The sequence below is a fragment of the Osmerus mordax genome, chromosome 14 (assembly GCF_038355195.1).
Source record: "Osmerus mordax isolate fOsmMor3 chromosome 14, fOsmMor3.pri, whole genome shotgun sequence".
Taxonomy (NCBI): Eukaryota; Metazoa; Chordata; class Actinopteri; order Osmeriformes; family Osmeridae; genus Osmerus; species Osmerus mordax.
In genome coordinates this window covers 3,734,343-3,747,185 of record NC_090063.1, presented here as the reverse complement: position 1 = coordinate 3,747,185, position 12,843 = coordinate 3,734,343, and the positions used below count along the sequence as shown (strand labels likewise).

The following is a 12,843-nucleotide window of genomic DNA, read 5'->3' as shown; positions in this document are numbered from 1 at the left end:
TCAATTTGGTTCAGTGAATGCAAAGGGGAACCTAATTTAACGATTAGCTCTATGACTTCCCCACTGTCCATTCAGGTTAATCAGTGGAACACGGTTTTCCAGGTAAGAATTAAACACACCCATGCCTGCCTCTTTAACCAGTGCGACTACTGTCAGTCATCTTCCGTCTGGGACTGGTCCCTCCCTTTCCTGCAGCCTTCCAGTGCGAGATTGAGATGGGAACATTCAGCATATCCACAGGCGAGGAGAAAGGGGAAATCTGAAACTAGTCTTCCCTCGTGAATCGCTAAAACATGGGATAACAGGGCCAAACGGACCGTACTTCAACCGCGATCCCGATTAGTAACGGGGTGACGGGATTTGTCGTGGGGAAAACTGTCTCTTTGTTTTTTGATTCGGTTCTTTTTGGACTCTCGATACAAAGGATTTATCAGCATATGTGGAAGATTGGGGTCCTGTGTTAATAATACAACATTAACATCACGAAATGCATAGAAAATGTGTAAATAACTCAAATGGAAAGTAAGTAGGCCTAATTAGAAAGCTATTATCACTTTTCTCGTCACATGAGACTTGCATGCCCAGATCATCAGCGCAAGGAGAGGACAGATGCTGTCATTGTGTCGAGACTGAGATTTTTTTACCGTTCATATTCTGCAAGTGATCTTGTTGGAATGATGCAGTATCGAGAAAGCCCTTTAGTTTCTTTCACAGTCCCTGGTTTTAGTACAAAAAAATCAATTTATCTGGATGAAAATAGATATTGTGATTGCGAAAAGGTATTGATAGATACATTGGTGTTTTTTAAGGGTGTTAGTAATATCACAATTACAACTGGTATATTTCAGTTTTAGTTTGTTTCAGTATTGAAAGCCACGTAGGCTATCTGTACCTTTCTTCGGTCGGAACTGGATCATAAGGCAATTCGAGAAATAGCGCTTCAGTTCTGGTGACATCACCCGCAGCATCGAATAGAACTGAACTGTAGATTATCAACAATGGTGGAGCCGGTGGGATTCATCGAAGCCTGGAAAGCGCAGTTTCCCGAATCGGATCCCCCTAAAATGGAGCTCCGGTCGGTTGGGGGCATCGAGCAGGAGCTGGAAAAATGCAAAGCCTCTATCCGACGGCTGGAGATGGAGGTCAACAAGGAGCGCTTCCGCATGATATACCTGCAGACGCTCCTGGCCAAGGAGAGGAAGAGCTACGACCGTCAGCGCTGGGGCTTCAGGAAGACCCAGATGGCGGAGGGGGACCAGGCTGGACTGGGGGCAGACTCCCAGCAACCCCACGTCCAGGAGCAAGGGGAGAGGACGAGGTTCCAGCCGGTGGGAGAGACACGCTCCAACCCTCGGCCGCCTCCGGCCCGGAAGTCCGCCTCCCACGGGGATGGGCTGGAGCTCCAGTCTGCCTTCGAGGTACCTCAGCAGGTGGAGTCCTGCGACACAGACGGACTCTCGCCCTCCAAGCAGAGAGGGGGCATCTCCCCTCGCCGTCCGCACCCTGTCCCAGACAAGGACCTCGTCATGGACCCCAAGGACAAGCACGCCATGGGGCTCGGCGTGGCGGCGCTACGGTCCAACTTTGAGAGAATCAAGAGGGCCAACTCCCACTCTGCAGGGGATGTGGCCAAGACCCAGGAGAAACAGCAGCAGCAGCAGCCCTTCTACACCAACATGGAGTTCCACCACGACCGGGGGCTCGTCCGGGTCAACGACCGCGAGGTGTCCGACAAGATCAGCACCCTGGGCAGCCAGGCCATGCAGATGGAGCGGAAGAGGTCTCTGCACTCGCTGCCGGGCAACCTGGCGACCGTCGCCGGCGAGCTGCGCACCCGGCCCGTTTACAGGGGGCGCTCCACCGAGAGCACGTGCGGCTACGACGCCGAGTATGAGGACGGCGAGCCCAACCCGCGTCACCCGAGGGCCAACGGGGGGAAGCCCCCCCCGCCGCCGTGGCAGCCGTCCGACTTCCAGCCCTACACGAGTGTTTACGTGGGAGGGGTGATGATGGGCGAGGGCGGGGGGGACGGGCGGGGGACGGGCGTCACCATGAGGGACCACGGCCTGGGTGACGAGCATCACCTGACCTGGCCCCGGCGCTCCTATTCGCCGGGCAGCTTCGAGGACGTGGGGGGCGGCGGGGGTGGCTACACACCGGACTGCAGCTCCAATGAGAACCTGACGTCGAGCGAGGAGGACTTTTCCTCAGGCCAGTCCAGCCACGTGTCCCCCAGCCCCACCGCGGCCTTCAGGCGGCCCTTCAGGGAGAAAAGCCGCTCGCCGTCGCAGAACTCCCAGAATTCCCAGCATTCCTTTGACAGCAGCAGCCCTCCGACGCCACAATCCCAGAAGCGCCATCGCCAAGGTCATGTTGTCGTTTCCGAAGCCACCATCGTCGGCGTCCGCAAGACCGGTCAGATCTGGCCTCCGCACGACCCCGAGTCCGGCCCCCATGGCAGAGCCTCGCATGACAACAGTTTCCATGGAGACCTGGGTGAGTGGCGGCTGCCTGAGCTAATCTTAGTCGCTCGTAGAAGGCTGCTCTCTCTTTTCCTGTGTGTGGATTTAAGAGGCTGTCACTTACCGCTGGCCCGAGGCTGGGAGGACGGGCTCGAAGTGGGATTGGCTCATACCACCGGTAGTTACACACACACATACATTCATGTATACACTCATTAGGAGTTATGGCATTGGGAAGAATTCCATTTCATTCTCAGCTTCTAAGTAATTTGACTGCAAATTATACTCACACAATGTGTCCGATCCTGGATAATGACAGCCTCCAGCATGCCTTGGCCTTTACGTCATGTTTGACCTCTGCTCTGAGGTGACCCCCGCAATGCTGCTAACGAGATAGAGGAGAAAGAGTCCGAAGTCCTAATGATTAACTCTCCTCATTACCTGGTAATTACAAACACTTTAGAAGCACTAAGCCTTGATAGACACGGTGGGGGTCTGGGTAAAAACAGCTGCACAATCTTTTGTCAATATTGTTGTTCCTTTGTCTTAAAAAGCAGCCTTTGCTCGTCGTTCTCCGTTGTGGCTCAGTGTTCTGGACTTTCACCCCCCAGACCCTGGGTAGGTACAAACTTTGTTGGGAGGCATTAGAGGCTAGACTAAAGGATTCTCGTGAGTGTGTGTGTGTGTGTGTGTGTGTGTGTGTGTGTGTGTGTGTGTGAGTGAGGGTATTTGGCTGTGTTTAAAAGGAGTTACTATAATTTTGACTGTCCTTGGATGGCCTCATGTAGGAGAGCAACCTCTGCCTTTTTCCTGGAATGTCAGTTCTGTGAATAACAAATGTGGTCGGTCCGATTTGAATCCGGAGGTCTACCTTAATCGACTCCAGGGCTTCCGTGAGAGAAATTCCAACCACAGGTGTCTGTCTGAGATGCCCTGCAGACAGAGAGCGCCGGCTGACTCAGCACATCGCTATTCATTCCTGAAACCCCATCAGATTTTGCAGACATTTACCTCAAACCTGGACAAAAGAAAGCCCCCCTATTTCGGAACAATTAGCAACCATATCTCAGTGCCAGGCCCACTGCCAGTTAATCGACAATTAGCGGTTAGCGGATTAGTCGAGCCTGTAGGTGGATGTGCGGGCGCTAGGCTAGCTGCAGCGGTGTCATGTGCCTCCTCTTGGCCCAGTGTCCCCTGAGTGTTTCTGCTGACGACGTGAGTGGCGTTTTGGCCCTGGCGCCCGACAAAGCAGACAGAGCTACAGGGGGTTGGCAGGATGTGCCCACTTCTGTGCCAGGGCGAGTCATGTGTGTGTGTGTGTGTGTGTGTGTGCACATGCGTGTGTGTCTGTGTGGATGCTGGGAGGCAGATAAGAGTGTACAGCTAGAGGATGTAGAGAGAGCGAGCGAGAGCATCGAGGAAAAGGGAGGAGAAAAGTAGGTAGGTAGAAGGAGGGTGTAGAAGTAGGGTGTAGAAGTAGGGTGTAGAAGTAGGGTGAAAGGAGAACAAGAGAAAGGGGCCTCCGCTTTGCTGTGGGTGTAGACCTCCGTTGATGCTTCCTCTTATGGAGGATGAAGCCGTCACCCCTCACCTCAGCCACGGTGACTCAGCCATGGTTAGCAGACTAAATGACCGACAGGGATTACCCCACCCCCTGTCCTTCGCTGATAATTAAACAAACGATCAATGTTAAGAAATACAGGCTAAAATCAGTTTATTTGGAAATGGAGGGCTTGGAGCCCACCTGATGGCACCTCAGGTAAACCAGCCCTGGCCCTTAGGCTGGTGCCAGTCAGGACTTCCTAGTTCTGTTCAAACATTGTCTCCCTTGTGCCCTGGAGGAGATGGATGGACTGGGATCAATAAGTCCTCTCACCCCCTTCGGTATAACTCTCCCTACTACTGCCTCTCGGGCCCTGATCAGTGGCTTAGCCAAAACCCTGCAGAGGTACTACACAAACCGTGTGAATAATACAGGAGCTAGCTAAGTACACTCCCCACATCAGATTTTTTTTTTTTTGCAATACTTTATTGGGTTTTTCACACATAGAAAGTACACAAATCGCCACATCAGATTTGATTTTATGAGCATACTTGCGCTACCCGGTTGCTCACTTTTAAATGTGACGTAGAAACCAGAGTCCAGCATATGAGCTGTTAGAGAACACCTAACTTCTTCCACCTTCACTGGCTACACCTTTGCCTTGACTGGCCAGCTAGCCCACTGCACAGTCTGAAACCTGGGCTAGCGCACGGCTAGCTAATGGCTGGCTAAAGGCTAACTCCCAGCTGCTGCCTAAGGGATTATCTCCTCATCTTGTCTGGTCCCTTTGTTTTACATGTTTCACACCCCAGTGGGCCTAGCAGGGAGAAGAAAAGGTGTACAGAAGAGGGAAGGAGAGAGAAGAGAGGCCAGCGTTGGTGAGGGCCAAAGAAAGAGGAGGGAGAGAGGAGTGAACGAGAGAGAAGCTGGAGAGAGGTTAAACTAGTGAGGGGCATGCAGAGATGTGGAAGAGGGGAGGGAGTGGAGTCAGTATTAGTAAGGGGCAGGGAGAGAGAAGGGGATATGTGTTAGTGTTGAGGGTGAGTCACTGGGGATGGTAAGAGGTTGTTGCAGACCACTAATGTATGTTGGGGAGGGGATCATCTGGAATTTGATATATAGAGAATGTGTTGGTGGGGGGCCCCCTGTAGAGAGGGGTGTGTCTGTGAATAAACTGGGTAGAAATGGGGGGGAGGGAGAGAAAGAAAGAAAGCAAGAGAGAGAGGATGGTCATTGACGGGTGGGGGGGTGATAATACGACGGTCATATTTTGGAGCTTGCGGTTGGGGATGAGAATGACAGACGATCGAACGAGGAGCGCCCAAGAAGCGCTGAAGATGATGGTGTAAAGGAGAAGGCATGTAGAAGATGACAAGCAAGGCAGTGAGCAGAGGGGAGGGGGGGGGGGGCGAGTGCAAGGCTGAGCTGTCGTCTCGCTTCACTGGTCAGCGATGCGGGGGCTGGGGGAGAGGCCCAGATGGGAAGAGCTCTCCCGTTGCGTAAGAGAACACACACACATCGTGTGCGCTCGCGCTTCTTAAGGCTGCTGTACTGTCAGCAGGGGTGAGTTCAGTTGTGTATGCGGCGTGTTCATATGTCGTGGCCAGGTGCTGGATGTGGAGAGGCTGTAGGCTGGAGATTGAGGCTGTACCCAAAGACTGATCTCCTAATGGTATGCCCTGTCGGAGGAGGACACATACCATCTGCTGAAACCTTCTTTTCCTTTCCTTCCTTTTTTCCCCTCTCTTCCCCATCTTCTATGCTCTCCCATTTCTTCCTCCTCCCTTTCCCTCTCCTCTCCTTCCTTCTCATCGCCTCTCTTCTTTTCTCTTCTCCCCTCCTGCTTTTTCTTCGTTTGACCTCTCTTCTGCTCTCATCTCTTCCCTCCTCTCCTCTCCTCTCCATGGTGGCTGACCGCTGTGTAAACAGAGTCAGTAATGGCTTCACGATGTCCCGTTCTGTTCTCCTCCAGTGGCTCCCCAACACGAAAGGTTGTCAGGGACGAGAGAAGAAGGAAAGACAGAGAGTTCACGAGAGAAGACTGAGAGAAAGAGAGTGAATGACAGAAGAGGGAAAGGGAGGAGCCGTCTCTCTCACGTGTAACAGTACTCCACGACGGGAACACGAAGCTAACCAAACATTAAACCTGCCAAACGACATCAGCAGAACTCCGGACCTCAGCTTGTCAGCCGTCGAAGCCTCAGTGGAGCAGTCTCACCCCGAGCAGATCATTTGATCATTCAGTTCAGTGACATTGCTGGCATACTGTCTCCTTCACACACACACACACACGTGCAGTCAACGCCTTACAATCTTTATCTAGACTCCACAAGAATGGGATGGTATTTTTACCTGTGTCATGGTGATTCACATTCAGTAGGAAAGGACTTCTGCTTATAAAATATGGAACTTAAAGGAGACCAAGGACACGACTCGCACTCAGGACTCCTCGCTTTGTGAGAATAGGGAGAGACCAAAATAGAGACGTTGAAGAAAAAATTTAAGTCCAACTTTTTTGGGGGGGAGAGAGATAGGGGAGAGCCGCGCACATTAGCTCGGCGTTAAGTAGGTGGGGTTTTAGGACGGGGGTAGAAATAGGGGTTCTTAAAGGAACAGATTAGACCATCGGAAGCAGCGAGGGTCGGGTTTGTTATATTTCCCATGATCCTCTTTGGCATTTTGCTGGTCTCTTAAACCACTAAATCACTAACCGTGTGACCTATTTCATAGAGGATGGAGGGAAGCTGGGAATGATGATAGATTTAGGGGGGTTAAACACACGCAGACTGTATTTGTGCATGCAGACCTTTTACTCCCGACACATAACACCCACACACACATGGACACCAACCGAAATGACTGAAGCTTGTTTGGTCATTCCAAGTCAAGGGAGATAGTGTATGTTTTGTCTAAATATGACTGGTCTATGGCGTGTTGAACAGGTTGACTCCAGTCATTCATCCGAACGTCTGTGAGGAGAAGCTGGACCACGGCATTCCTGTGTGTTCTTTTTCCATGGTGGTCGTGCCAAGCAGGGCAGACCTGCGCCCGACCTCAATGGGCACATTGTCCTCCCCGCCCACTGACTCCTGGGTCCTGCCTGCCATGGCTGTATTTTTAGACAGGCATTCCTGCAGTCAGGATAAGACCATCCCTTCATCTCTCCCTCCATCTCTGTCAACCTCCCCCCCGCTCTCTCTTTTTATGTTTCTCCCCCCCCCCCCTCCCGCTCTCTCTTTTTGTTTCTCACCCCCCCCGTCCCCGTTCCCGCTCTCTCTTTTTATGTTTCTCACCCCCCCGTCCCCACCCTCCCCTCTTCCCCTCTTGCGAGCGGGCTCTGCTCCCCCCCTCTCCCTGGTTGTGTCTGGAAGAGGAAGGGAATGTGTTTGTGCTCTGATGGGATACGCTGGGCAGGTCTGACCGACGCCAGGTCACTAGGCCAGAGTGTCGCTGGGAGACCTCTCAGATTGCTTCGGGGTCGTTCCAGCGTTGTCGAGGTGTGTGCGTGAGTGTGTGAGAGGCACGTGCCGTGACACACTACTTTTCCACCGACTTCGGAGGACCTCGAATGAAGCTTTTGGTTTGGTGAGGCAGGGGATTTGCGTCTGGGAATTTCAACCCCGTGCAAAGGCGCTGATCGACTAACATGAGTTGGATGCCTGGAACAGGAAGCGGAGAGATGAATATGAGCTGGCGTGCGTGCGTAGGAGCGCCTGTGTGCGATTCTCTGTGTGTGTATAGCGTGTGTGTGCGTGTGATACCGTGTGTGGGTGGGAGATGGAGAGGGAGTGGCGATGCCAAAAGCAGTTAAGCATTCCCGAAGCAGCACTCGGAGCCTGCATCGCACACTCCTGTGTGGTACACTAACCCTCTTTTCACACTGAAGATCTGGAGGTGCGTATGCTTGTCTGTGTGTGTGTGTGTGTGTGTGTGTGTGTGTGTGTGTGTGTAAAACAGGGACTCTCTAAAAGACTCGTTTAGGCTTCAGTGCTGAATGAATCAGGCTGCGGAAGCCTCAGTAACCACAGAAAGCAAACGGGCTGGAGAGATACCAACTGGCCTGGAGTAGAGGAGGGGGAGGATTGAGAGGCGGAGGGGGAGAGCAGATCTCTGTGGAGCCAGTTGGGTGAGGAGGAGCCTGGTCTCTGTGAGCTCTGCCCAGCACGGGGCTGAACCTACAGGGGGCTGAGGAGCCCAGGAGGACCACGCCCTTCCATGTCCTGGTTTAGAACAAGCAGCTTTCACGAACCCCCACCAAATCAGCAGATGATATGGAAACCCTGGCCTGCCCTGACCTGCGCAACTTGGCTCATGTAGTGTCCTGCCTTTCCTTTTGTGCCGTGGTGTCCAGTGTTATTATATGAATCCGACCTGGCTGACGTGCTGTCCGGCAGGGCTGCCTGGGTGGGGGCCAGGGGCAGATGGGCTGGGTGACTCTAGGCAGACCCCCAGTGAGAGTCAAAATGTTTGGCAGGAAGTACTTTGTTGTAGATGGCAGATTGGACATGGGTGGACTGGTTTAGCTGGCTAGCTGACTGGCTGACTGACTGACTGGCTGACTGACTTGCTGGCTGATTGTCTGGCTGGTTGCCCTGGCTTAGTCTCTGTGTGTGTGCAACAGCATAAGGCCTGGAGTCGTTTGGAAACTGACCTCCACCCGGAGGAAAAGAGGACAGGACTGACCTATCCCAGACAGATGGACCGTCACTGCCCCTGGATTCACACACGCACACAGCCATGCAAGCATACACACAAAGATACAGAGCCAACTGCCAGGGGTAGTTAACCTGTGGTGCATGTGTGTGTGCCTTTGTGACTGCTGTGTGCTTGTATTAGCTGTGTGTGTTTGGTTCCATACCCAGAATGCAGCCACAAACTTCCCTCAGCTGCAGCTATGGTGACAGACAGCTTTCATAAAAGAACGAACCTGGAAAAACCCTCTCATAAATGTTTGTAAGGTTCTCGTGTCCCTGCCCGGCCTTGGAGGGGCGGGGGCTATGTATTCATAAGCGACATAGCAACCAGCCTTTGGTAGCATCCATTGCTAATTGTCCTCCACATTGGTGCAGCTTCAACTAAAAACGATCGGATTTGAAGCGAATTGCTAGCTAAGCGCTAGCTGATTTGAAGCTATCTATTTTACTGCTATCCTGGTCTGCCCCCATGCCGAGGTCAGCTCTAGGGCTTGTTGATCTCAGACAGTTAGCTTTGATGGTGGGGGTTGGGGAAGGCGAGGGTGGGTCGTAGTTCTTGAGCCAGCTGGGGACCTCTATAGGCATGGTGGCAATGTGTGTGTGCGCGTATGTGTGTGTGTGGTGGGGAGGGTTAAATCTGAGTCTGGTGCCACTTTCTGGATTACAGGGTCAGTGTCTAAACCTGTCTAGTCATGCAAACACTTTAAATGTAATCCCTAATCCCTGCCTTCAGTCCCCGAATTGAAATCTCGACAATCAGATTATAATTTGGTTTCTCTTATGATAGCTCACGCCTCACTGCTTAATGCTTCTTTAATGCATGTTGTCCTATTTATTACAATAGCTTTAGGTTCACAGTCACACACACACACATACACACGTGTCACCAGTGATTGTATGGCACAGGAGGGGTCCACGATCAGTCCTGCAGTATTATGTTTAAAGATTGAGGCCGTCTGGTCCAGTTGTAACAGCTGATCTGAGACCAGCTTCCTGTCATTGATCAATGATCAGGTATATAAACTGTAATGAACTTTGCCATTGGTTGTTATTGTTAATGGAACAGTCTTCCATTGCACTTTATAATTGGCTACTCCTCAAAATGCACGTGCATGTGTGATGTTGGCTGAAGCAGTTGGAATTTTCCAGGGGTATGACAGTCTGTTCTCCTCACCTCACCTCTCCTCTCCTTACCTCTCCTCCCCCCTCCTCTCCTCTCCCTCGCCCCTCCTGCTCCTTACCTCTCCTCCCCCTCCTCTCCGCTCCTTACCTCTCCTCTCCCTCCCCCTCCTCTCCTTAGCTCTCCTCCCCCTCCTCTCCTCTCCCTCCCCCTCTTCTCCTCACCTCTCCTCTCCTTACCTCTCCTCTCCTCCCCCTCCTCTCCTCTCCTTACCTCTCCTCTCCCTCCCCCTCCTCTCCTTACCTCTCCTCCCCCTCTCTCCTCTCCTCTCCCTCCCCCTCCTCTCCTCACCTCACCTCACCTCTCCTTACCTCTCCTCTCCCTCCCCCTCCCCCCTCCTCTCCTCTCCTTACCTCTCCTCTCCCTCCCCCTCCTCTCCTTACCTCTCCTCTTCCTCCCCCTCATCTCCTTACCTCTCCTTACCTCTCCTCTCCTCCCCCTCCTCTCCTTACCTCTCCTCCCCCTCCTCTCCTCTCCCTACCTCTCCTCTCCCTCCCCCTCCTCTCCTCTCCTTATCTCTCCCTCCCTCTCCTCTCCTACCTCTCCTCTCCCTCCCCCTCCTCTCCCTACCTCTCCTCTCCTTTCCTCTCCCTACCCCTCCTCTCTTCTCTTGTCTCCTTACTCTCTTCTCCTCCTCTCTTCTTTCCTTCTCCACTCCTCTCTCTACTCCTCCTCCTCTAACAGCTGGTTACAGTTTGCTCCTCTGGCAGACCATCAGAGCTCCTGCACCTTTCTTTTCCCATAATGCCATGGGTTTTCCGTGTAGTGTGGGGAAAACCCAAAGAGATCAAAGCCATACCCCCCCCCCCCCCACACACACACACACAGACACACACGCACACCCGCAGGGCCTAACAGGGTCTCCCTCTAATGGTCCACTAGGACTTCGAGACTAGCAATAAAACCGAGAGAATCAATACCAAATGTATGCACAGCCTGCCATTTACATCTCCTTTCTCTCTTTCTCCCTCTTTGTCTCGTCTCTTGCCTTACCCGTGTCTCCAACCCCAGTCAGGACATGCCGTAGTGTTGCGTGTGGGGCGCTGGTGGTCCATCCCAGCTTAGTGTTAGATGTAGGGTTAGGACAGGAAATGGGTTTAGCGGTCGTTAACGGGGTTAGCCTGCGCTTAACCCTTGGTCCTCTGTTCAGTCAGGGTTAAGCCACACAATCAAGGTTAGGCTCAAGGTTGGCGACTAGAGGAGTTTCTAGCACAGGCCCATATGGTGGGTACTATACTGACAGTTATGTAAGTGCTGCAGTGAAAGGTCATTCATGAAGGGATTGTTTTATTTTCACACACGGCCAGACGCATACATATACACCCCCCCCCCTGTATATATATACACTATATAATCTGCTCCATCTTTTTTTTTACCCATAAACCCCATATCTGTAGATGGACACAGGCGCATACAGTTTACACACACGCATAAACATTGTATTGACAAAGACACACGCACACACATTCACATACTCTCTGTTGCTCCCACACGTAGTTCTGTGCACACACACACACACACACACACGGAAATACACACGGAAAACAAAGAGCCAATTACAGGCATTCCTTCCCCTTCCCCGTCCTGCCTGTGGTCTTACACTCGGGGCAATCTCCCTCCTCTGAGTCTTGTCAACCCTCACTGTATCTCTCTCTCTGTTTCTTCCTCTCTCTCTCTCTTCCTCCTCCTCCTCCTCTCGCTCTCTCTCACTCCTCTCCCCCTCTGCCGCTCTTTGTTGCTGGATTTTGTTTGCTCACAGAGGCTGTGTGTGTGTGCTCGATCTATAAACGACAATTGCTTAGGGCTTTGTGAGCTGTAGGAGGAGGGGAGAGAAGAATGGAGAGGAGAAGGCCGGAGAGAGGGAGAGAGAGAGAAGACCGAGCAGAGGTCAGGAAGAGAGAAGAGAGGGGAGAGAGAGAGAGAGAGAGAGAGAGAGAGAGAGAGAGAGAGAGAGAGAGAGAGAGAGAGAGAGAGAGAGAGAGAGAGAGAGAGAGAAGACCGAGCAGAGGTCAGGAAGAGAGGGGAGAGAGAGAGAGAGAGAGAGAGAGAGACAGAGAGAGGAGAGGAGACCGAGCAGAGGTCAGGAAGAGAGAAGAGAGGGGAGAGAGAGAGGAGACAGGGCAGAGGTGATGAAGAGAGAAGAGGAGAAGGGAGGAGAGAGAGAGAGGAGACAGGGCAGAAGAAGCCAGATGTTTTTGGCAGAACACTCCTCCTTTCCCTGTCTCTCAGGCTGTCATTCTTTGTCTTGCAAGCTATCATGTCTCCTTTAGCTGGAGAGAGAGAGAGGGATAGGGAGAGAGAGAGAGAGAGAGAGAGAGAGAGAGAGAGAGAGAGAGAGAGAGAGAGAGAGAGAGAGAGGGAGAGAGAGACGGAGAGAGAGGACGGAGAGAGAGAAGGAGAGAGAGAAAGAGAGAGAGAGAGACAGAGAGAGAGAGAAGGAGAGAGAGAAGGAGAGAGAGAAGGAGAGAGAGAAAGATAGAGAGAAAGAAAGAGACAGAGAGAGAGAGAGAGAGAGAGAAGGAGAGAGAGAAGGAGAGAGAAAAAGGGAGAAGGACAGAGTCTGCCTGTCTATCCTTATGCTCCAGAGCTGGATCATGTTTCACTGGGACTCCAGGCAGTTATGTAGTTAAGGTGAGGTCTGGCTCAACTCTATCTCCCCTCCTAAATAGCAAGCAGAAGAAATGTTTGAGTTTCCCCAACTCAGTTTCTGTCTCTATTTCTGTAACAACCTTTTATCTACAAGTGCTCCTATTGTGTATACCTCCCGACTGAATGATTTTCCTAGTGATACACTTTAGGAAAGTGTGTGTGTGTACATTGCAAACGCACACACCTGGGAGGCAATGCATGTCATCCATTATTGATATCTGAGCCCACTTCTAGAAAAACGGCCCTAACACCAGGTGTCATGTTCACCCTCTCCCTACCCGTTATCACTGGCCACAGCTCCAAGGAAACGAGTTT

General features: G+C 52.1%; 1 protein-coding gene across 1 annotated transcript in view; it reads left to right on the top strand.

The window, feature by feature from the left end:
• Positions 1–894: 894 nt before the first annotated feature.
• Positions 895–12,843, top strand: part of LOC136956864 (breakpoint cluster region protein-like) — a 55,279-nt gene continuing 43,330 nt past the window's right edge. Inside the window, 1 exon segment of the mRNA XM_067250886.1 lies at positions 895–2,496. Coding sequence (XP_067106987.1) covers positions 999–2,496 — 1,498 coding nt within the window. The 5' untranslated portion in view covers positions 895–998.